This window comes from Perca fluviatilis, chromosome 20, assembly GCF_010015445.1.
Source record: "Perca fluviatilis chromosome 20, GENO_Pfluv_1.0, whole genome shotgun sequence".
NCBI lineage: Eukaryota > Metazoa > Chordata > Actinopteri > Perciformes > Percidae > Perca > Perca fluviatilis.
The window spans coordinates 8,856,924-8,881,194 of record NC_053131.1 but is presented as its reverse complement, the minus strand read 5'-3'; the positions used below and the strand labels follow the sequence as shown (position 1 = coordinate 8,881,194).

The 24,271-nt window shown below is 42.8% G+C and overlaps 1 protein-coding gene across 1 annotated transcript in view; it reads left to right on the top strand.

The window, feature by feature from the left end:
* The first annotated feature begins 269 nt into the window (after positions 1-269).
* Positions 270-24,271, top strand: part of rab11fip5a (RAB11 family interacting protein 5a (class I)) — a 33,682-nt gene continuing 9,680 nt past the window's right edge. Inside the window, 4 exon segments of the mRNA XM_039785780.1 lie at positions 270-958; positions 16,869-17,380; positions 20,090-20,672; positions 22,691-24,271. The exon segment at positions 22,691-24,271 is cut by the window's right edge and continues 937 nt beyond it. Coding sequence (XP_039641714.1) covers positions 582-958; positions 16,869-17,380; positions 20,090-20,672; positions 22,691-24,271 — 3,053 coding nt within the window. The 5' untranslated portion in view covers positions 270-581.

Genomic DNA, 24,271 nt, shown 5'->3' with positions numbered 1-24,271 from the left:
TTCAAAAGTTGAGTTCTCAAAAGAGGCCTCCATCAGGGTGTAGCCTATGCGGTGTAGACAGTCATCACAGCCAAAAAAAAGAGGCGAGTTTGACATTCTTTTAGAGGAGTGGACATGATTTGGCTGAAATATCACACCTTACATACCAGCACAGGGCAGGCTCGTGTAGCCTTTGTACATGCAGCCCATGTGTTGTGTTGTCAGAGTTGAACTTCCTCGTCCTGCAGAAGAAGGGAGGATAGAGGCGTGACGTCGCTGCCCGCAGAGAGGCCCGTACGGCACGGCAGCAGGAGAGAGGCAGGGACACGCCGTGCGGGGGACGGACGCTGCTGCAGCCGCAGAACACACTGCTGCGATACTCGGGGAGCAGCCAGCCAGGGCACAAAACAACCCGGCAACTTTGCAGAGACGACAGACAGCCATAATGCGGCACCGCCCGCCGACCCCGGAGCTGATGTGACTGTGCACAGCCAGAGCAGGGAGGAAGCGGCGGACACCACCAGCACCTCTCCCCGGTTGCCTCGTCGCGGTTGTGCGCGGCAGGTCGGTCGGTCGGTCGGTCTGCTTGTCTGGAGGGGGACATGTCCTCGCTAACCGTAGAGGAGGACCAGAAATGGTTACCGACACACGTCCAGGTGACGGTGCTGAGAGGCAGGGGCTTACGGGGCAAGGGCAAGCACGGCACCAGCGACGTGTACACTATCATCCAGCTGGGGAAGGAGAAATACTCGACCTGCGTGCTGGAGAAGACCACCGAGCCGGAGTGGAGGGAGGAGTGCTCCTTCGAGCTGCACCCCGGCGTGCTGGAGAACGGCGGGCGGAGCAGCTATCCGGCCGGGAGCAACGAGCTGGTCCTCATCGTAATGCACCGGGCGCTCATTGGGATGGACGTGTTCCTCGGGCAGGCGGTGATCCAGCTGGATAAGGTCTTTCATGAGACTAGATACGTCAAAAACGAGTAAGTTCAGCTGTCTATACATGTCATAGTTGTGTGTGTGTGGTGTCAGCATGCAGATGAGGGTGACCGAAAGCAGCACGCATGCTTCATCTGGCATTACTTCATCTGTTTTCCCATGTTCATTGAACTCATCAGGGTGTTTCCAGTCTGCTTTTGTCCCGTTTTAGTTGCTTCACAGTTTGTTTCAGATATAAACACAGCTGTCAAGTCTGTGGTGCTGCATCAGGGCCCTGCAGACACACCCTCCCTCCTCCCACAGAGACACCAAACGAACTCTGAGCACATCTGACCACTATTCACCTCACTGAGGCGGAAGGCTTCCCCATCAAAACCAGACCTTCTAGAAACTTCTCTTTCACCTCCTCCGGGCTGTCCACATTAGGTGTTTTCTTTGTTGTGGGTTCTTAAAATGTTGTTTCCCAATAGCTAAGGCAAAGGCATGGCGTAGACCAGTGGGGGATTAATGCCTGTCCCAAATCCAGGGATTATCTAACAGATTCATGATCCCAGAGCTCCAAGGTATTTTTAGCATAACATGTTGTTTTACAAAAGCCCACCCACTGGAGCTCGGGATGTAAAGATGTGATGCAAAGTTAGATGTTGCATACATTCTAGCAAGCTTAAACATTTGCCAAATCTTAAAGGAAGTTTCCACCCTCAGGTAACTGGTATTTGTGATTTTGGTTAATAAGTAGTGAAGTACATCAATGTTTTACTGCACCAACTCTTCTTTAACCTTAATGTTATATAGTTCAGTCTGGGATGTCCTACACTCCCCATAATCCCTTTCAACACCTCTCAGAGAACAAGCATGAGCTTGTTGCATTTCAGATGTAGGTTTGATAGTATCAGCATAAAAATGAGCAAGAAAAACAACCTTAATTCCAACATTTTGTTTGGACAAGTTAGAGGTATACAAAACAGAGTTTGATTTAGAGAGACTGACCGCAAACATTCACGGCTGATGTTTTGGATAGCTGAAACATTTCCGGCCATCAAACCATAATGAGACGTGATGGCACTTTGTTTACATTCTCCAAGACAGAGTGAAATTACGGCATAACGATTTGAAAAATGTTCAGTGTTGCAGTTGGTCTTTTTCAATGTAAGTTTAACACAAGTATCGTCATATTTTTTTAAACCTGACTTAAAAACTGTGGTCAAAATGTTGGTGATACATGAAACCATTGGACCTTAGTGTGTGGTCACCCTCTTTTCAAACATGTCATGGCCATAACCGGGCCCTAATATTTGGTATGCGATTCATGCTGAAGAGCTAAATTGCACCACTAATCATTCAATTTGACCTAGCAAATACCAGAGTATTTACGGTCCAGCAGTCCAGTATGTATCAGAATTGGTACATGATCCAGGACATCCCCCACCATTCTGTCACCCTGTTCACTAAGCACAGATTGAATATTTTGGCTTGATGATTAACACAAACGTTCCTCTCATCCTCTTTATTTTCTGTGTCCTTTATGGAAGTTGACTACCAGCCTACTTGGCTTTTTTTTTTTTCCCCCACTCAGATAGACCTGTGAATATGAGAGGAGAGGAAAGGGGAGTACTCTCCTCCCGATGGAGCTGGTCACTTGAAGGTTAGAGTCAGCCTGTGATGTTGAAGTGTCAGCAGTTTGGTGTCTTGGTACATTCAGTGTCTCCATGTGGTATTCAGTGAATCTGGGCTGGTCAATAGCAACGCTTCCAGCAGTCAACACTGTCAACTGCTCATGTATGCCAACAGCTTAAAAGAAACCCACTTTAAAACATCTTGGGTTTGACGGAGAACATCCACCAAAACGTGAGCCACATTTCAGGGGAAACGGTTGTCTTTGTGCTACATCATGCTACAGTATAAGACGTTAAAGACAAAAGCTCCTGCAGACTCAAATGTCAGAATCAACTCTAATTTAATTTGTGAATAGGCTTTGAAACCTGGCTCGAGGAAGATTGTTGAACTGAAAACGGTCTAAAAGTGCACTAGGTCGTGTTTTTGAGCTGTAAACAAATGGCGTATGCATGGCCCTTGTATTGTAACCATTATTCAGATAGCCCTAATAACATTGTGGGACTATTTTTGTTTTTAGTCCACACATTTTTCTTACTTATCAATACCTGGCGGCTACATTACCCACAATGCAATTCAACTGCGACAGTTTTTGGGAGATCCAGATGTGTTATGCTAGTAGCTGCTAATGTAGCCTCAAGCAGAGATAAGGAGCGAGCCACAGAGGTCTCCCCTCTTTCTAACACACTTTTTGTTTTTTCATTTTCAAACTTGTAGTCTTCACTCCCAACCGATGCTGACTCAAGTGACATTACAATCAGCAATGTATACAGCTGATACGGCAATGTATCAGACTTTGTGCAGCTTCCTCTGGAGTCACACACTTTTTAAACATATGCAGTAGTTGGCTACTCCCCAAGACCTGTAAATAAACGTCAATGTGTAAAATTGTTGTAGTTCCGCTTTAAGTTCAACATTTTGGTTTTATTAAAGAGTTGTTATTACACTGCTGTCTGTAAGCTGAACATGTTAAGGCTTTGCCATCTTAGTCAGTGATGACTTTGACTGCATGGATATTGTTTGGATAGCAGCGCTAATATGATGCCTCAGTTTAGATACCAATATCAAACCTACTCATAATGCATTTTAAACTCTTGCTTCTGAATGTTACTTTATATTTTGTAAGAGAATGTGCTATTTCTTCTTTCAAACTTCTCAAACGCATCAGTATTTAGATTGTTATTTTACTATAGACAGTGGAACATAGTTCAAAATATCATAATATTGATATCAGCTGTATTGACCAGCCCTAGCTACAGATAGGGCTGCTTGATTATGGAAAAAATGACTATTTTGGTCAATATCACCATTATTTAACACAATTACTCATTGACTTTTGGAAAGATGTTGCATTTATTGAACTTAAAGGACAGTGAAACAGTTAAACAAATCAACAGTGAAAAGACCTTGAACTGTGAAATTTCCCTTAATAGTTTTACTGTTGAATTTTCTGAATTCAACAGTAAGTTTACTTGCGAAACGTCATGTGCAAAAAGAATCGTTTTTCTCGATTACATCGTTTTTGTGATCGTTAGGAGTTGAAATCGAAATTATAATCAACATTTGATTCATTGTACAGCACTAGCTACAGACACAATTGAGTTAATTATTGAGGTTCGAATCCCAGCCATAGTGGTTACACAGCAGTTATTTTGTAGCCTAGAAATCGCACCCTAGCAGCAGCAAACGTAATTTGCAGCCAGGGGGTCTAGCAACTCTCCGTTGGCTTGCGAGCTGGAAAAACCAAACTCTGGCCGGGCCAATCGCATTGTGTATAGAGTCGGTGGGCGGGCTTTTGGCTGCTGCTGCTGGCGAACTGCGGTCTTTCGAATTGGCTTTGCCTGCGACTCTGGAAGACTTGGAGTTCAGCTTTTCTTTGAGAAAAGAACAAAGACCGGCACTGAAGTCATTCTTAAAAAAAGGAAGATGTGTTCGGAGTTTTGCCGACCGGATACGGCAAAAGTTTAATCTATCAACTAGCTCCGCTACCTTCTTCGTTGCTCTGGTTGCTTGTAGTGCTATCCTATTACGTGCGGGGGGAATTTGAAAGACAACCGTTTATCCCGCCCCTCGGATTGAGCTCTGACAATTGTGAGCTCCCAGACCCAACATCTGGATGTGGGTCTGGCTTGTCAGGCTAGTTATTTTGCTTTTTCATAGCTAAAAATTCTTTGAGATCAGAACATTTTTCACAAGTATACAAGGAGGATTGGCTTTATCTTTTGGCATCTTAAAAAAACCTGATGGAGACCAACTAAAAGAGCATATGACTGCACTGTTTTGCAGTGTTATAAAACTGTATATTTTCACTAAAGGATGATTTATAGTTTTGGGCTGTTCCCAGTAACACCATTAAAAGTAAAGCTATGTGATTTATGTTATCTTTGGGCTCTTATGATAGAGTAATAATAGGTTCTTCAAGACTTATTTTGTTTAAGGTTAGCTTTATTTGCATGGGGAATACATTTACAGTTTCTAATCACAGTGATGTAGTGCTCTGGGTGGTATATTTCAGCAAATGGAGATATGTCAGGTCGAAGTGGCTCTTTTCTTCTGAACCTCTGACTTGTTTTATTCTCTCCAGGATTCATCAGTTTCCATACAGTGTACCTCTGAATCAGCATGTTCCAGTCACAGTCAGTGAAAATGAAGGATGAGGTTTAAAGTTAGATGTGCTTATGTTGGAAAAGATTAGTGAATTCTGCAGGTGAGAGGATGAAGACAAAGTAATGATTGAACTAGTGAGCTAATGCCACAGTTGAGTCATGAATCTGGTGACTTTAGCCCAAGGCCGCTCAATTTGGGGCCCGCGGGCAAAGTTTGGCCCTTGATCCCTTTGTTTTGGCCCACCATGGCATTTGACATGCTCTTGCTTATGCTCCTCTCAATTGGAAAGTGCTGTAAAATCCTAACCGTAATGACTACGGAACGTACATTTAGTGCAGCTAAAAGGTACTTAATCTGAGTTTTACGGCAATATAAAGCGCAGTGGTGGTAAACTTCCCTATTAAATTACGTACGTAAGATTTACAAGATTTATAGTATTTTTCAACATCATTTATTTTTGGCCTGTGGCCTTTGATCCAGATATATTTGGGCACCTCTGCTTTAGCCTTTCTATAACCAAAAACAAAGAGAGCAAAACTGTAAGGAAGGAGTTAAACTGTGTTTTTCTGCTCAAACATAAGCTGCAAATGTTATCATGCACAGCTTATTAGCCTACAGTAGTAATCAAGTACTAATTTAAAGGAGCACGTCATTTGTGGGGTTAAAAGTAATTTTAGAAAAGTAAATGCCATATCCGCTGTGTAGTATTTCCTCACTGTGTGGAAGCTGCTCCTGGATGCTATCAGAGTTTAGGCTAGCGTTAGCAGCTCTGTCCTTTCCTATGTAAGCTAAGCAGCAAAAAAAGGTTATGTTAGAACAAAATACCAGTGAGAAGGTTTTCCTTATCTTTATCTTTGTACTTTTAATATTAGGACTTATAAGCTCTACATTGCAGAGCAAGAACAAGGCTGTGTCCATACGGTATTTCCATGTCTTCTACATGATCATCGACTGGTGAGGATGCTGACTTTTTGCCTGAGACCTCTTAGCTTTAGCCTCAAGTCTTTTAGCACGATATTATGTTTGTAGCCATGAAGTGCAAATGTAACACTTAGCTAACCTTTTGCAAGATTCTCCTTTCAAAATAAGTCAGTTTGGCATAAAAAAAAGGCAGCTGGATAGAGTGTTTTCAACCAAATCACGGCGCTAACATTAGCTTAAGTAGCCAGCTAGCTACAGCTAATAAAATCCTCTAGCAACGTTGTCATTTCAGTGGGCAAAATAGTTGCTGGCTGTGAATTGACTATACTAACTGTTCATAACTTTAAAATTGACTTAAATTTGGCGAAGGCTGCATAAGGAGTGGTTAAGGACTCAAAACACAAAGTTGTATTACTTGTGACTTGCAAAACAAGGACTCTGGCTTATTTTCTGACATTTTATAAACTTTAATGCTTAATCACTGATGAAAATAATCATTAGTTGCAGCCCTACATCAAACACCAAATCAGTATTCAGGATTCTCTTACTCTACCTCTTTATTACAAGACAGAAACACTCTAAATGACCAGTGTTATAAGCAAATATTAGGACACAGTTTAGCTACTCAAATTAGCAATGAGAGCAGCAAAACAACCACATGAATGCTTTACTGTAAACATGTCCCAACATGTCTAATCTTTATTCAGCAATCTCCCAGTAAATGAAGGCAGAGCAGCTGCCTTCTAATAGGTGGCAGGGGAGGATGCAGTGGCCGTGATGTATTTGCATGTTGAGCTATTGGTGGAGAGCAGATTCCCGGAAAGGTGGGCGTTGGGTGAATTCCCCTGCAGGGTCTGTCAGTAGGAAGCTACAGAAACACTGCCAGATCAACGCACTGTGGACAAAAACTAAAAAACAACCCACGTTATAAAAAAAAAAAAAAAAAAATTTGTATTGCTTTTGCTGAATATTGAACTGGTCGGACACCTTTTTCCTTAATAATCAAGTTTCTTCCCAAGAGAGTGATTTTAAAGTTTTAGCTCTTTTTTTCTGCAGATCAGGGATTCTTCACGGTGTTGGTTCTTCCAGCGCTGATATTATGATTTAGATGTTACATTTGAGTATTTTACAGCCACTCTTTTTTTTATGCCATTGCTGTCTCAGTTTCACATCCCCTGTCATGTTGTTTATCTGAAGGAAACAAAGCTCTGATGTTGTTTCAGACAAGTGAATGTTACTGAGGCAGGCCTGAGAACTGAACCACCATCTGTACCTCCGAAACTGTGGGTGTGGGTGTGGGTGTGGGTGTGGGTGGGTGGGTGTGTGATGTACATCCAGAGAAATCCCCTGTTAAGAGCAGACAGACTTTCAGTAGCTACTGCCGAGAGAGAATATGGTCTAATGGACATTAGAAGTTACATAACAGCATGACCGGGCAATCCTAGATAATATAAATGTACCTCAGATTGTTGAAAACAAGGTGATTTATCAGATTAACTTAAATTAAACACATTCTATAGGTAGCAGGATATATAGCAGCCTACCTTTTAGTCAAATTGCTACTAACCTATATTCCTGAGTCATTTAGGCTGTGTCGTTGCATCACAAATCTCCCATCAGCCTGTCTGACATCCTCATGGAGGCACAGTAAGGCAAAGACAAGACGCATGAAAATGACTATTGTGGTTTAAGTAACGGCCATTTTATCAGTCTGAGCCAGAAGAGACAGAGTTGTTTCTAAATCTGAGTCACTGTGACACAGCAGCCTAAATTGTCTTGTCTTTAGTTCCTGACGCTACTCAATTAGGTCAGGTCAGAGCACTCTTTCTGTAGCTAGATAAGTAGCTGGCAGGCTAATGTAAACAAAGCAGCCAATGCTCAGCGATCCTAGCCACCACTAGCTTCTTCAGGATTTAGCAATGGTGTAAATCTTGTGAGTTTTAGCCGACCAGATATACATTATATTTCGCTATAAACTCTGCATAAAAAACAATTAATTTCTCCTTAATTGATTCAAAATGCACTTAACATTATTTGTGTTTATTAATGGAGATGGCGCATCCATTTATTTATTAGTTGAAACCTCCGTAACCCCTTTATCTCTTAATTTTTAATGTTTACTTAAAATAATGAATCTCAAAACCCAAGTGTCATGGTATAAAATGTTGTTGTTTTGTTGCTTCATCTTCATTTAATGTCAAAATAAATGAGAAGGTTTCATTATTTTTATTGAATACATAACTATAAATAACTAAAAAATTTGAAATTTGAACATATTTGCTGTTTTTAACTATGGGATGTTATTGTTAAATAGACCAATTAACCCTGAAGCAGTGTGTCGTAGTAAAAAGATATTTTATTAAATGTGTTTATAAAATGTCATCTTGGTTGCAAGCAAGTCCTCCAATATGCTTACTAGTTTTTAAAGCCTTTTTAGGCGGATCTCACTTTAAAGCTTATAATTTTTTAAGCACTGGTTGTACATAAATCTCCTGTAGGCATTACACAGTAGTTAAAGGAGTAAAGTCTGCCCACATAAAGAAACAGCCAGAGTCTCACTTAGCTCGGCAATTTTGCTACTTTGCAGACCGAAGCATCTGCACACAAAGTAAACTGGAATCTGCCTTTTGTAATGCAGAAATTGGCCCTGAACTGCACGTAAGATGACCTCGTATGATAACAGCACAGTCCAACAGAACAAAAGTTTTATTATTTGTTGCAGCTTTTGTAAGCCAACAGACAGCAGCAGCCGTATCATCAGGATGTAGCCGCAGCTTCTGTTTGTGATGGTCTACTTTTGCACTGACTCATTTTCCTGTTGCGTAATACTTAAACAACACCCCCCCTAATAATGTTTTTTTTTCCACAGGTGATCAGTCAGGTATTTTTTTAAAGGAGGAAATGCAGGTATTTATTCATGTGTTTTCTTGTGAACACAATTAAATTTTTTACTTGGCATAAGAAGTTTGGTTTTCTGTGATCATGAGATATTTGCTGGGTTAACAAAATAGTTATACCGTGATCACATTATGTTAAGACCACAAATGTCTCTTACATCTGCTCATTATCTTTACAACATCATTATTTTACAATCTCAAGAAAAACAACTTGTGTTAAAAATAGCCATTTCCTTGGTTTTCTATCTCTGTGAGCCTGAGGTGTGGTTTTTAGGAGAAACAATGCTCAGTTGTGTGAAAGTATTGGGAGGGAAGTTGGTGGTGAGGCTAGAGCTCATCGCATCCAGATGTGGAATGTGGTCTGGGTCTCGCTGTCCGTCTGCTACTTCTGCTGATGAAGGCAGGAATCCAGGCCACATTACTGCATTGCCCACAGTGCTCCTGGAGGGTTTGTTGAGTTATATAATTGATAGAGATGTAATGGGGAAGTTTCCACTTGATAATTCAAATGAAGTATCACCACTGACCTACCTTGCATCCTCCATAAGTGGCTTGACACACTAAGCCCATAATCTGCCATTCTTTGGGCGTCATTGAGCGTCTTCAGCTGACCGTGGGTTGTAGTTTTTGCAGTGCGCTCGGGACTGTTGCCTCTAGTGGGACCTGAGTGTATTTGCTGACTCAGCATGACAGCTGTCGGTATGGCTGTTTTATCTGAATGAATTGGCTATTTTTTCACACTGTAAGAGAACATTTATGTTTATCAAAGATCTAATGTTTGTGAGTCACGGTTTCTTTGGACAAAAATCGGACCTGCTGCTGTTTCTCAATTCAATTCAATTCAATTCAATTCAATTCAAATCTCAGGGCCCTATCTTGCACCTGGCACAGCAAAGCCCAACGCAAGTGTCTTTGCTAGTTTAAGACCGACACAGTTATCAATTTCCCATCGTTTAAATAGCAAATGCACCTGCGCCCATTTGTGCGCCCATGGCCGTGCTGGTCTTACAGGGAGGTGTGTTCAGGTGCATTCTTGACGTATTACTATCCTGAGGCAGCGGGAAGTTGACCAACAAAAACCTGATCTAAAGTCAATAGTGCAGCATTTCATTGTTATTTTAAAAGCGAATTAGTAAAATGCTCCTAGGCTTATGCACAGCGCGCTCACACTATGCTTGTTACACACACAGGGAAGCGCAGCAGCACACAAACATGCAAAAGATTACAAATAAAAATATTACGGTGCAAATCCTCCATCATAATAGCAATGGGCCAAGGTCCAAACGCGCCTGGCTTTTAAAGGGAATGGGAGATGACCCTCTGATTGGTTTATTGCACGTTACGCCCAAAACGCACCTATGAATTAATGCGCACGGACCCTTTTTTCTGCCGTCAAACTAGCAAAAGTGGATTTGGACACGCCCTAAACGCACCTGCGCCAGGCGCTTCATGCCGTGCGCTTAGATCGTTAAAATAGGGCCCTTAGTGTTTGCTGTGATGTAGTCTGGCTCACTGGAAATACATTGCTGGGATAAAGCCTGACATCCAGCACTTTGTCACTCCCCCTTCGCTATCTCCGCTAGCTGTTTGCAAGGGCACTGTCGCTGCATCCGGAGCACATATCCAGAGGAGGAATCCCCCTGCCCCCCCCCCGACTGTGGCTCTAGTACCATCATCGGGTACCTGCAAAACCAGTGACGTTCCCATCAACCTCCGCTGTACTTTGTGTTAAGTGATAATCGCGATGATGATGATGTTGTCATTTAGCTCAGAGCAGCGCTCTGCCTAACTGCTACCTCACAGAGCTGCTGGCATGGTTGTGTTTAGTCTGGTTTCTAAATGTGACGTATGTGTCGGAGTGGTGAAGCGCTCTTTTTCATTTGCTTGTGTTGTCTTAAGTTGTACTGTAGTGCATCAATCCCTCTAGGCCCACAACAAACCCCTGTGACTCCTCTGGCAGAAGAAAAGCAGTATCTCAGAGCGATATATAACCTTAAATACCAGTATGTTTGGTGAGTAATGTGCACTGCTAAATCCCACAGTTGACACAGATCCTGCGCCCTTGGCACCAGTTTTTATTTATTTAGAGTCCCTTCTGTGTGTGGCTCTGATACCACCCAGGCTCATAGAGCCCCGCAGAGACTGAGGACATGCTGGGTAAAATAGGTTGATAGCCCACTTGTCTTGTAATTTCAGCCCTGTCCTGCCTTGAAGCAGGTTTCCAGGGATCTACTTGTTCCACAGAAGACTTTTTAAGCCGAAGCCTAGAATAAGACGGCAGCTTAGAGAGAATTTTTCCTATCTGCTCCTCTGTGGATGAGGGAGGTGGGGGTTAGATGAGGAGATGGTGTCATGCTGGGATGGGGTGGAGTGTTGTGATTTCCTGTTTTTGCAAGATGGGGAAGCAGATATGCAGTCATGCTCTGCAGCTCTGGAATGGGACTGTTTTTATAAAAAAACTGAGTGAAATCTGTGTAGACTCCCACAAATTCCACAAAACAGGCAGATAGTTTGGTTATGAGAATTGTATTGGCATTTGGATGTTCCTACACTTTTCAGTGGACATTTATAACCACAAATGCTTTCCAGCATCAGCACAGTGGCCTTGTTGAACTATACAGGCGTCTGTGTGGGATGATGCTTTTGGGAAAATGGGTCCTCTTCGGTAACAGACTGTTCTCTGCCTGAGAACGTGGGCTTCAAAATGTAGGCTGCTGTTTTTGTCTGTGTGCAGTTTCTGTATTTAGGCCCCATGTTACTTGCGTTTACATTTGTTGGTGTCAGGCTTTCTCATGACCCACAAGTACAGGTGCATGTGCCTAAATAGGCCTGTAACTTTTTGCATCGTCTTGGAAGAACAACAGACAGGTTGAGTGTTACGAAAATAGCTTTTGAAATGTTTGTAGTCAGCAGACGCTTTTTAGGTGTAATACAACTAAATAACAAAATCGAAGAACACAGATGTGCATAAATCACAAATGTGCATGTTTTTGCTCCATGATCTTCTCAACAACAAAAAAAACGTAGTGGCTAGTTAAGTCAATTTAGGAAAATAGTCCCCTAGATTACAATCTCTGCATGGTCGATGGCATGATCACGATAGTAGTAAGTGTAGATCTGCAAAAGAAAACCTGTGTTTGGAATTTGAGCCCCACCTCGGCTACAGGGAGTTGGCTGCCGACTCTGGAGGTGGACTGATACTATTGTTGGAGCATCGATGTGAAACTCGAGTCCACACCTAACAGGCATGTGAGGTAGAAACACTGGTTTACTTTTTTTTTCTTCTTTTTTGAATTTCCGAAACTTGAGCACAAGACAGCTCAACAATCTTTATGTATGCCTCCACACATAAAAAAAAAAAGAAAGAAAGAAATAACAAGCTCAGGAATTGACATTGTTCACATGTATCTTGATTATCCGGAAACAGGATTTGAGTTAGTCAAATGTGCCAAAGTAAATGTCTGGATTAGAATAATTCAGCCCTTGTTAAAATGATTTTTATGCAAATACAAATATCACATCTTATATATGTACCTGCTTCACGAGTGTCACTCGTTCCTACATCTTTTAAAGTCTGTGAGAGCTATGTGGATTAGTCAAAACAACTTTTATTATTGTCAAGGGGCTAAGCCTCTCTCCACAAAGCGTAGCTCCTATGGCGCCATTTTGATGCTACCTAGCACTCACCCGCCGTTAGCATTCCATTGACTGCCATTCATTTTGACGTCACTTTGACAGTGAATAACTTTACATCTGAAGCATTTAAAGACTCTATTTGTCCATTGTTTATTTCTAAAGAAACACGACAATGTATAAAAGGCTCCATTACCTTGTATCTCATGTTATGGCTTCGTCGCAGACGTTTTTGTAAAAATAGGCTAACGATTGTGTCATAACCATGCGACTTACTGTCGCACAGTAGAGGAATTACCGTATAGTACAGGAGAAGCTCACAGGCAGTTTCGACTTACATTAGCTGTATTAGTTTACTAATAATTACTAATGTTAACTAGCATTTTAGTTAGCAATAATTAGCCTGTGCCCATGTTATCTCCTTACATATACCTACGCTCTCCGTCTCCTGTAAGATTGGGAATGATTGAGATTTCTCTTGGCACAGCTACCAGAAGACTTCCAACTTTCAGACAGGTTGCTCACGTCACATCTAGCCTATGTCTTCTCTCTCAGTTGGAGGCTGCACAGTAATGCTCAGCGCTCACCGGAAAAGTGCTTCTAATATCCTTCACTGGTCTCCGTCCAGGGCAACGGGATCAGGTGATCCATTTATTTTATTGTCTATGATTATTGTTATCTATTTATGCCAGATGTAATGTTTGGTGTTCCTGTGGAACTACAAGCTGAAAGCATCAGCATTCCTCTATCCTCTGTGCTCCGGGCTCCACCTATCTGTTATTTGTGGTTCTCAGAGTGTTTTGTACTGGAAGGAGTTTGTGTGCTAATTGTTTTCACTGGCATTCATCTGGGGTGTTATTGTGTTTTCAGGGCTGAACTTGAGGTCGGTGGCAGGATGATGATGATTACATAACAGCCTGTGCTGTGAATTATAGGACTTGTGTTTTGTTCTTTTCCTGCAGCCTACAATTACACCAATGTTTAGAGAAGGAAACTTTCCTGTTTCTTTTCCTATGAATTCATACAGCTACATGTTAGAAGTGAACAGGACCTGGACATTAGGGCAATGGGTTTAGACCACTGTAAGGCTGTTGGCTTTTTATTAAATGGATGGCTAACTTTAGCATGTTACATTAGCATGCAATGTTTAGCTAAAAGTTTGATCCTAACTTAACGTGTGTTTACTTGCTAATGTTAGCTAATGTTGTGCTTGGTCAGTATTACGATTTGGTTTCATTGAAATCATATGTTACAGAAATTATCCTGTCATGGTATCGTTGATTTCACTTTTTTCAAAATAATGATTCTGAGCAAGCTGTAAAATTAACAAAATAAGTTTTAGTTTGACACATCATCGTTTGGTCTCATGTACAGCTCATACTTTCAACACCAGTTTTTTCATTAGAATACTTTTGCCATATCATACATAATACTGACCAGACAAAAGAATCATTTTCCCATGATTGTCCGAACGCTGTGATGATAATGATGATATGAAATTGGTCAAAAAACATTGGCACAAATAATGGCATCCCTAATGAAGCCGTATTGATTCACAGCGTCATACATAACATACCATCTACATATGCTGCCATATTTAGCAGCGTTTGGGTGGATTTTCTGCCTCGCCAAGTTTTTGCGTAGTCATACTGGAGGTTTACAGAAAACAGGAGTCATCTTGTGGTTAAGATAGCTGTGCAGGTAGTGTGTGAGGTACACCAGTGGGTTGGCTTTCACTTGTTTTCTTTCATGTCTCATCTTTGAGGTTTCATCCTCTGTTCTTCTGACTTTTCTTCAGTTGTGCATTTCATACCTTTCATACCATGACGTTTCAGGTTTTCTTGTTGACTCAACAGACCGGGGACTTTTAGTTGTTCATGAAGCACAATTTAGTCTACTTTACCTGCTCTAACTCCTCTGACATCCTGTTTAATATTTATGCATTAAAACAGAATTCACTCTTTTTTTTCAGAATTTCACCACCACTTAAAGTGATTACAACATTAAATACATCTAATCACATTTCATTTAGTTAAAGGTGCACTAGGAGTTCCTTTCAGCGCAATTTCATTTTTGTCTGCCCGGTCTCGGGAGACGGTGTGTTCAGGGGGCAGGCAGCTAGCGGATCAAGGAGAGATGCCTACGATAGTGCACCTTTTAAAGACACAGTTGTTACATGTTTTCATTTAATCTATATTTTCAACAACTATTTGTGCTCGGTAAAGATGTCTGCATTTGCATCGCACATTATAGCATGTAACATTGTAGCTGGTCTTTTGCGTTTGCCTATTAGATTGGTTTTCACTAATACAATAATGTTTCTGTAAAGCCACTTCATATAGAGTCAACTAATCCTTGAATTTGGAGCCCAGATATACACATTAACCTATACGTGGAACTATGTAGAATTCTTCTCTATCAGAAACATATTGTGAAATTTGGGCAAGTATCTGTCACTCAGTCTCATAGAGGCCGTTTATGAAAAATAGAGAAAGACACTGTGGTCGAGGTGTGAGGTGAAAATAGCCCAGAAGCACAGGAAGTTAAAACAAAAGCAGGTTTTGGTTTCAGGCTCAGTTTTCAGCCTTCCACCCTGCACTGATAACTTCCCTTTGGCAGCACCAAGTGTCAGAAACACATGTTAACTGGGGGGATTTTTTCTCAGTCATATTATGTATTTTAAACCGGTCACAACATACCAGATGAGACTTTCCCATGAGTCACGGTGTGGTGAAGTTGTTGCCACTGTTCTACCCACTGGTACACAGCGTTTCTAAGAACTGCTCCTCTGTGCCTGTCCAGTAAAGGCGTTTACAGTTGGGGCAATCTGTTTTTCAGTCATATTATTATATCTATGTGTATCTATGTCTATGTAGGACGCTCATTGGTAAATTAGAAATGAGAAATTGTTTTACTGCATTGTTCTTGCTCTCTCTGTCTGATGACAAAAACAAGAGGCCTCCCCCAAGGGATTGTGGGATGTCTGGCCACACACAGCCTTGTGTTGTTAGAAGGACACAGATGCACTCTTCCCTGAGGACAGATTAGTCTCAACAATACAGACCGTAACATACAGTGTTTCACATTATTTCATGAACACACTCAATGCTAACTAACTAATAACCATTGAAGTGTTTTGTCAGTACATCTTACAATTAGTTCTTATATATAAAATTTGATCACATTGTAAATCCTATTTCACACTTTAAAAAAGATATTGAACCATTATTACAGTGAAGAATTTAATGTGTTAGTCCATTTTGTGCTGCTGTACAACCATTTTTAAATTTTCTTTTGATCATATCTCAGTGTTACTTATAGAAACCCAGGGCTCTCCCGGATAGTTATTATATGGTCAACTTCTTTTCAGTTATTCTATTCTAAACTTTTGTTATTGAGAAATGATATTCTGTCTGTCATTTGGCATGGCAGGCAAAGTATCAAATCAAAACTACAATACCCAATGAGCCTCAGCTGCTGTTGCCATGGAGAAGAAGCCACTCAGAGAGGCGAGCATCAGAGCGGTGGTGAATTGAAAATGCTTTGTCTGTGCATTTGGGAACAAAACATGGCCGCATTCATCCAAAAATTGACCCAGAATTAAAAACTGAATTGATTTAAGATTGTCTTTTTAGTTTTTCTCCTTTTCTGTCCCGCTGTTAGCGCCGCATGTAGCTTGTGATTCGCTCACTGAAACTCTTACGTTTGTATGTACACAGGCTTGTACCTTCCACTTTTGATTAAAGAAGCAGATCTTTTCTAATACAGTTGTTAATATTTTGTACAGTGAATCAGGCGCAAGAGTTTCATGCTAATATAGAGCACATAGGGCACCCAAAATATCTCCTCCCACTCTGCAACTCTATCCAGGGCAAGCACTTGCAACCAAATATCCAAAGAATGATACCGGGGCTGCAACTAACAACAGTTTTCAGTAGCGATCAATTTGTCACTGTTTTTGATTCATTCATTAATCACTTAGGCTATAAAATGTCTGAAAAGTATGACAAATGTCCATCACAGAGCCCACGGGGGTGGCTTAAAATAGTATGATCTGACCAACGGTTCATAACTTAGAGACATTACATTTATTATGATATTAAACGGAGAAAAGCAGCAATTCTATCATTTTTGAGAAGCTGGAAGCGACATCTTCTCTGCAATTTTCTTGATAGATGACTTCAACAATGAGTAGATATTCTGTCGACCGTGGCTCATTGTGTCCCCAGCTAAGTGAGTGTTTTCTACTAATCTCATGTGAATGGGTTGCTCTCTGTTGCAGGTGGTACAAGCTCAACTCTAAGACGGGGAAGAAGGAGAAGGAGCGAGGAGACATCCAAGTCAGCGTCCAGTTCACCCGAAACAACCTGACGGCCAGCATGTACGAGCTGGTGATGAAGGACAAGGGCGTCTCCACCTTCGGCAAGCTGAAAGAGCGCATCAAGGGGAAGAGGAGATCCAGCGAGGAGGACTCGTCCTCGGCCGTCCTGCCGAGCGGTTACGGCTCCCTTTACCGGATACGGCAGCGGCTCCCGAGTGATGGAGGCGGGGAAGAGGACTACGAGGACGATGAGGGGGGCGAGGCCCGGCGGAGCAAGATGAGGACCTACTTTCTGAGAGGGAAGCTGAGGAAGTCATCGGACACTCGTTCCTGCACGTCGCTGGGCTCGGAGAGCAGCGAGTCGTCGTCCCGGGGCGGGAGCCTCAGCCCCACGGCCGGCATCAGCGTGGTGGTCTCTGACCTCTCCAACTCGCCCAGCAACAGCAGCAACCTGACGGTCGATAACAGCCCAGGTGAGAAGTCTTTATTTGGATCGCCACTAGTCTGTATCGACCACGTTTCATTTCTGGGATTGTTCAGGTGATGATGTATGATGAAGAAACGCAGCCATTTGGGAGTGTCATTTGAGAGCCTGGAACCACAAGATGTTTGGCTTTATTTCACTATTTTTGCTAGAGGAATTATTTAAACCAGTGATCTTCAATGCAGGGGGGCCTCCAAAATTCTTGTTAATTTTTGAATTCTTACTGGCCTATATGGTAGTCACTAAGGCCATACACAGATAGTTAATCCTAACGATTCACCAGTTATTGTAGGCCCAATTTAATATGCAACTTGATTTTATACCGTAAGGGGTCCCTGCTCCATCACTCTTTCAGTTAAGGGGTCCTTGGCTTAAAAAACGTTGAAGACCCCTGATTTAAACCATTTATTCATCATCGAAATAATTGCGGATTATTTTTCCATCGATTAATCGTTTCAACCTTAAACTACTACTGCCACTGGAGCTGCGTAGCTCGGTTGTCAACTATTGGCGTTTTTCCATTACATGGTACCTGCTCAACTCGCCTTGACTCGACGCACTGTGCGTCCGTTTACCATCGCAGATTTTAGTAGCGCCTCAGCGTGGCTGGTCCTCATAGCGGCGCCACAGTAAACTGCCGTGACCTAACGCGACACACACACACAGAAGACACACTTTGTTTCAAATGAAGCTGGCAGCAGCAAAAAAAAATCACAGCTGGCTAAACTGTTTAAAAATGGCGGGTTTGTTCAGGACAACCCCCCCCCCCCTCTCCGTCGCTTTCACGTCACCTTTTGGTATCGCCTCAGCTCACTTGGGACCTCGACTGAGGTGGTACTAAAAAAAAGTACCTGGCAGGTACCAGGTACTTTTTATCATAATGGAAAACCAAAAATGGCGAGTAGAGTCGAGCAGGTACCATGTGATGGAAAAGCGCCATATTAAATGAATCGCTGACTTTTTGATTAGATCTTTCATTATTATTTTCTGATATATTATAGACCAAATTCAATTAGTTAGTTAATTGATCAATCGAGAAAATTATTGACAGATTATTCGGCAAATAAAATAATCGTTAGTTGCAGCCCTAACTACCACTGTAAATTTGTATTGCAGAACTTGCAGGGTAGTTAAGTTTCAGCTTAATTTGATTAATAATAATATATAATTATATTTATGTCAAATATTTCGTAATAGACCACTTCCTCAAAATTATTAATGCCAGTTCACGCAGTGTGAGAACTGCATAAGTCATTTTGGTTTTGTTCTTGTTTGTGAAGTTGCTTGTTTTAAGGCTGCTGTTGAGAAAAGAGATGGGTGGATGACTGGGCGTGCTGCAGGAGTGGTGATTGCACAAGATGCCACAATTACTCCATACTTTTTTCTTTGAATATCTTATCTTTATGAAGGTGGGGTTTTCACTTCTTTCTGTCTGTTAGCAGATTATCTCAAAGAGTCAGAAACGTATTTGCACAGCAATTTTCGCAAAACAAGGAGAAACTTTCAGACTTCAAGGAACAGTTTGACATTTAGGTATACACACTTAATCACTTTGTTGCTGAGAGTTAGACGGGAAGGTCAATAATATTTTCCCATCCGTCCACTAAATGTGAAGCTACAGCAGGCAGCTAGTTAGCTTAGCTTGGCATAAAGACTGGAAACTGAGGGGGGGAGGGGGTGTGTTAAAAGATTCAATCTTGTCAACACTGTGAGGTTGTCATACGGAGATATTGTGGTTCAGTTTTTAAATCTTAAAAAAAAAAATCATAGTAAGATTTTAGCGATCTTAGGCACTTCAAAAACACACACGTGGCCTGAAGTTATACTTATGCGCTGGTGTCTGCATCGTTCTAGCATATCTCTTTAAGAGAATAGCAGAGCGTGTGTGTGTGTGCGTGTGTGTGTGTGTGTGCGTGTGTGTGTGTGTGTGTGTGTGTGCGTGTGTGTGTGCGTGTGTGTGTGTGTGTGTGTGTGTGTGTGTGTGTGTGTGTGTGTGTGTGGTAGATTGAGTGGGAGAGTGATGGTGATTAGCTTCAGAGAGAGTACCGACTCTAGAGGCGTAGTCAGAGAAACAAAGTGTCTCCTCTGTGTTTTCTGACCCCGGTCGAAAAGTTGTAGCCGGAAAAGTTTGGGTACGGCGTAGGGTCGGTATCTCCACGTACCTACGAACGTACCTAAGGAGCTTACAAGAAATAATTCAAATAATAAATGCTACAGACATATTTATAGAGAAAAAATGCTGTGATTTTTCATATCCTTCACCTCTAACACCCCAGTGATGCTACAACCAGCTAACATACTGAAATGTGTGCTCCTGCTGTTATGAAACAAGATGATAATGTGCCTGCAAAGAATTAATTAACTTCAAGTGTGTAGACTTTCTGGAGGCATGTGCTCCCCTGAGTGCCATCTGCATGGTTAAATCACCTGATCGGAGAGATGTTGCACTGTGAACACAGAGCAACGGCTCTCATTATTCTAGAAACCGATCATTCTTACACCTACTGTATGTGTGCTAGTGATGCTAATCCATCCTGCTGTGAAAAATCTTGTCAGTCTAAGCCATTACACAGTTTTATCACCCAATTAAGCTGCCTACAAATTTAAGTTAGTAAGGTCATTGATTATCTTCATCCATATTTTTTCGCACACCCCCTTCTTGTCTCTCTATCTCTTTATATTTGCCTCGTTTTTGCAGAGCACACCGAAAACACGTCGCCCAAGGCGTCCTCTCTCACATGTGAGTTTGGGGACGATGACGGCGAGATCAGCATCGCAGTGCCCATTGTGTGCGTCAACGGAAGCCATGCTTACAGCATCCAGCCCCTGGACCCCGGCTCAGGAAAACCTGCAGATTCTCTAGGCCTGGGCCTGTTGCAGAAGTCTTTGCCTCTCTCCACGTCTCTGCAGAACCTCAGACCTTCCACCGACCTCCCCAAGGGCTCCGTCGGAGATGGGCGCCGCTGGTCTTTCGACAAGCCCGGCGAGGAGGAGAAGGCGGCCATCGCGGCGGCCCTGGAGCAAAGCGGCCCCATGCTTGGGGATGAGGAGGAGCAGTCGGGACAGGCCGCTCAGCCTAAATACGCCTCCTCCTCCTCTTCCATGGCGGAGTCGGAAAGCCAGGGGAGAAAGCAGAGGAGGAACTTGTTCTCCCACGGGAGGAGTGAGTCTGCGGGGAAAGGGCAGAGTCAGTCCAAGGATGAGTCTGAACAGGCCCCAGCTGCCACTGAGGAGAAACACAAGGGATGGTTTGGATCAAAGGACTCGCACAGCAAACCCAGGTGAGATACACACTGTGATCTCACACACACACACACACACACACACACACACACACACACACACACACACACACACACACACACACACACACACACACACACACACACACACACACACACACACACAGGTTAATGTGTTACAACATCCAACCGATGATGGATTATCATTCGAATATGAATATGGATTGAATCAAGAGGGTTGAGAACTGCTCAGGAGAGTTTGTATCTCCTCCGTAAAAATAATTATTCTTTGGTTTATGTTCCAACGCTTTCGTGCTCCCAATTAAAAACAGAAGTCTGTATTTGATAAGCCACAAAAAAAATTACCGATAACGTTCTGATATAATGCAAACCAATACAACAACTACAACTTTGCCAACATACGTAGAGCCTCAAAAAAATCCCATGAGGCTGATGGAAGTTGCCTCCAGCTGTGTACACATCCCTCTCTCGCTCCGGGTCTCAGTCTCTCAGTCTCTGGTTACAGCAGGTATCTGCAATGCAGATGGAGGAGAGGAGCTGCTCTGGTGAAATTAGCTCCGTCAAGCTAAGCTCTGCACGGTTCAGTGATGATGTCGATTTCCTTGAAAATATGATGATGTGATATTTGTTCTCTTACAGGTTTGTGTGTGTAAGTGTGTGTAGGTGTGTGTTTTGTCAATGCATCTGTAATGTGTCTGTGTGTGTGGGCAGGGCAAAGGGAAAGAAGAAAACCCCATTTAATTTTATTTCCACTTCTAACACAAGCACGTTGTTTAGTGGGTAATTTATCTGGAGGGTGTCACCTGCTGTACTGTACTCTCTCTCTCGTGCTGCTCATCTTGTGTGTTGAGTGCATTGCTCCTGCAGTTTGTATTGGAAGTCTTATATAAAAATGAATCCTTATTTCGGATCTATAAGAGCCCTTAAACGGCTACTTTTCGTTTTTACCTGTATCGATTCACTCGGCCGAGACCAAAACGACAACAACGGTATCGTAATGTTTCTGTACACGGAGGGTAAACAAAACATCCGACTGCAAAGCGCCTGCTGATTGAGGCGAGGTCAGCTATTCTGGACCATAGTACACTCAATACCTTTCTGCCGGTGCTGTAACTATACATTTCCACAGCCTACACACCCACATGCTTTCACATCCTTGGGGAAAAGTGCCAAGTTGGCCCCAGTAGTACTAAGTAATCATTACATCCAGCTGCATCAACTTTCCTTGCAAAATATTACATCACGGGCCAACGAAAACACACAAGAGGCACAGAGATGGAGGTTTTGCATGTGGGTTGGTGTCAGGTTTTGTTTTTAGTTTAAGATGCAATTCATCTTTTTTTTACATTTTTGCATAGCAAAATAAACCCCTATTTGTAGAATTGTTCCAATTATTCTGACAGTAAGATTTAGGGGAAGAAGGGGCTTTAAAGCTGCACTAATCAATATTTGATATTAGCAGTGGGTACAATGGATTAAGTGAATGCTTGTAATGTGAAAGGGGTCGGTAATAGTAATGAACCCACAGTGTGTTATTGACTCTGCTGTTCCCCTTAGACTATGGAGTGCTTTAGCGTCTTTAAGCTCATTGTTTTGGTTTTCTGTTGTGGTTCAGAGACGTGTCTAGCAGCAGCAGCAGCAGCAGCAGCAGCAGCAGCAGCAGACAGACAAAGTTAAAGACCAGCTGGTCAATATAGTGGAGCATTTAGCAGCTAAAGAGCCAGATATTTTTCCTCAGGAGTTTGCGGAGACCAAAACAGAGCCAATATCGGAAGTACTCATCAGGTCGAAAAAAACGTAAATGAACGCTAATGTTGCTCTGTGTGTGCTGGACGTGTAAACTCTAAACTGGCAACTCTTTTCTATCATGTTTGCTATAGACCGAATCACCGTGACATAAAAGGTCAAAGCCAGTCTGTAAAAAATTTATGATTTTTAAGATGTGACTTGAGACAGAAAGGCTACTGCAGGCCTGTAGTTGAGCTGTGTGTACAAACCACACTAATCAAGAGGACTGTGTGCCCTTCCTTTCACAGCCTGGTGGTGTCACCTAAACTAGAGCCCAGCACTGACCCCCACCCACCACCCCTCCCACCCAGTCACCACCCCCCGGGTCCCCCTGTAGATCCTGCCTCTGTGCTTTCTCCACTGCATCACACTAACCCCTTCTGCCACTCACAGACCACGCCACCTGCCATGTCCCCCTGCAACCCTTTCTTCTCTCTCCTCCAGCACAACCCTTTCTATTACGACATGCTAACCGCTCAGCCCCTAAAACCTTCGCTGCCTCCTCTGCCCTTTCTCTCCAGTTCCCGGCCCCCCATAGTTCAACTCTTTCCGCAGGCGAGTAACCCTAACCCCAACCTGGCTCAGGACAACCCAACCACAGAGGACTCCGTCACTGGCACGGATGCAAAGAGCGAAGCGATGGCCAAAGATGAGAAACGACCTCTCCCTCCAGTTCCCATGGAAGAGGAGAAACCTTTAAGCGTGAAGTTGTTAAACCCTATTCTGTCTGCCGGGGAGCTGGACCCGGATTCAGAGTGGGACGAGTCCTTTGAAGCGTTCGCAGCTGGCAGGCTGCAGTGTCCTGAGGATCTGACCACAGACTGCAAAACACAGCAAAACACACCCAGTGACCATCCACTTGAACACTGCAATGATAAAGGAGCATCACTACCCTTAACAGATCAAAACACAAATGTAAATGACGCGCTACATCATCAACCTTGCACAGAATTTGCATTTGAAGCACCTAAAGCCATCCGCCAGGCGACCAACACCAACACCTATCATCTTGACACATTTGCACAATTCCTTGAGACAATCCCAGAGCACACAAGCTTTGAGAGTGACAACATAGCTTTAAATGCTTTCACTAACTCACCAAAACTGGATGCATGCACCGAAACTAATCACGCTAACCGTGCTACTAACACAAATGATTTAACCGACACTAATGTGCATCACGCCCCCTGTCACTCCTTGTCAGTAAAGCTCAACAGCAGCTCCCCAGATCCTGGTTCTTCAGGTCTCGGCAGCTCAGCAGAAGAGGATTTCCTCTCTTGTCTCTCTTCTTATTCGGACAAATTCTCTGCATCCTCCTCCGAAGAAGCCGAAGCACAGAACTTTGAAAGCAACGTCCTCGGCTTTGAGAAATCCTTCGACTCGTCGGTTGGAAAAAATGTAAAGCCCTCAGAATCGGAAGGTGACATTACTGACGGGTCCAGTGGTCTGTCTTTAGTCGACGTAGACCAGCACACTGTTATTCAGCACAGGGATGGTGATGGAAAAGCAGATTTACACGGTTCAGAGGGGTCTTTGGCACCGGAGTCCCCAGTGCTCATACATCAGCAGCCTGTGATGGCTGCAAGAGAGACAGGTGAGGATGCACTTATTCAGGCACCAAACTTTTCCAATGTCATATACTCTGACTTACCAAAACTCTCAGAACTACAGCCAAAACCAGACGTCTCTTTACAGCCTGACAATGAAAATGGAGAGAAAGGCATAGGGGAATTCAGCGGATCTGTAGAGGATTTTTCAAAAGTGTTAAATGATTCCTCACGATCTGTAAGTAACACTACGACTCCAGATTATAAACTCTGCTCCACACA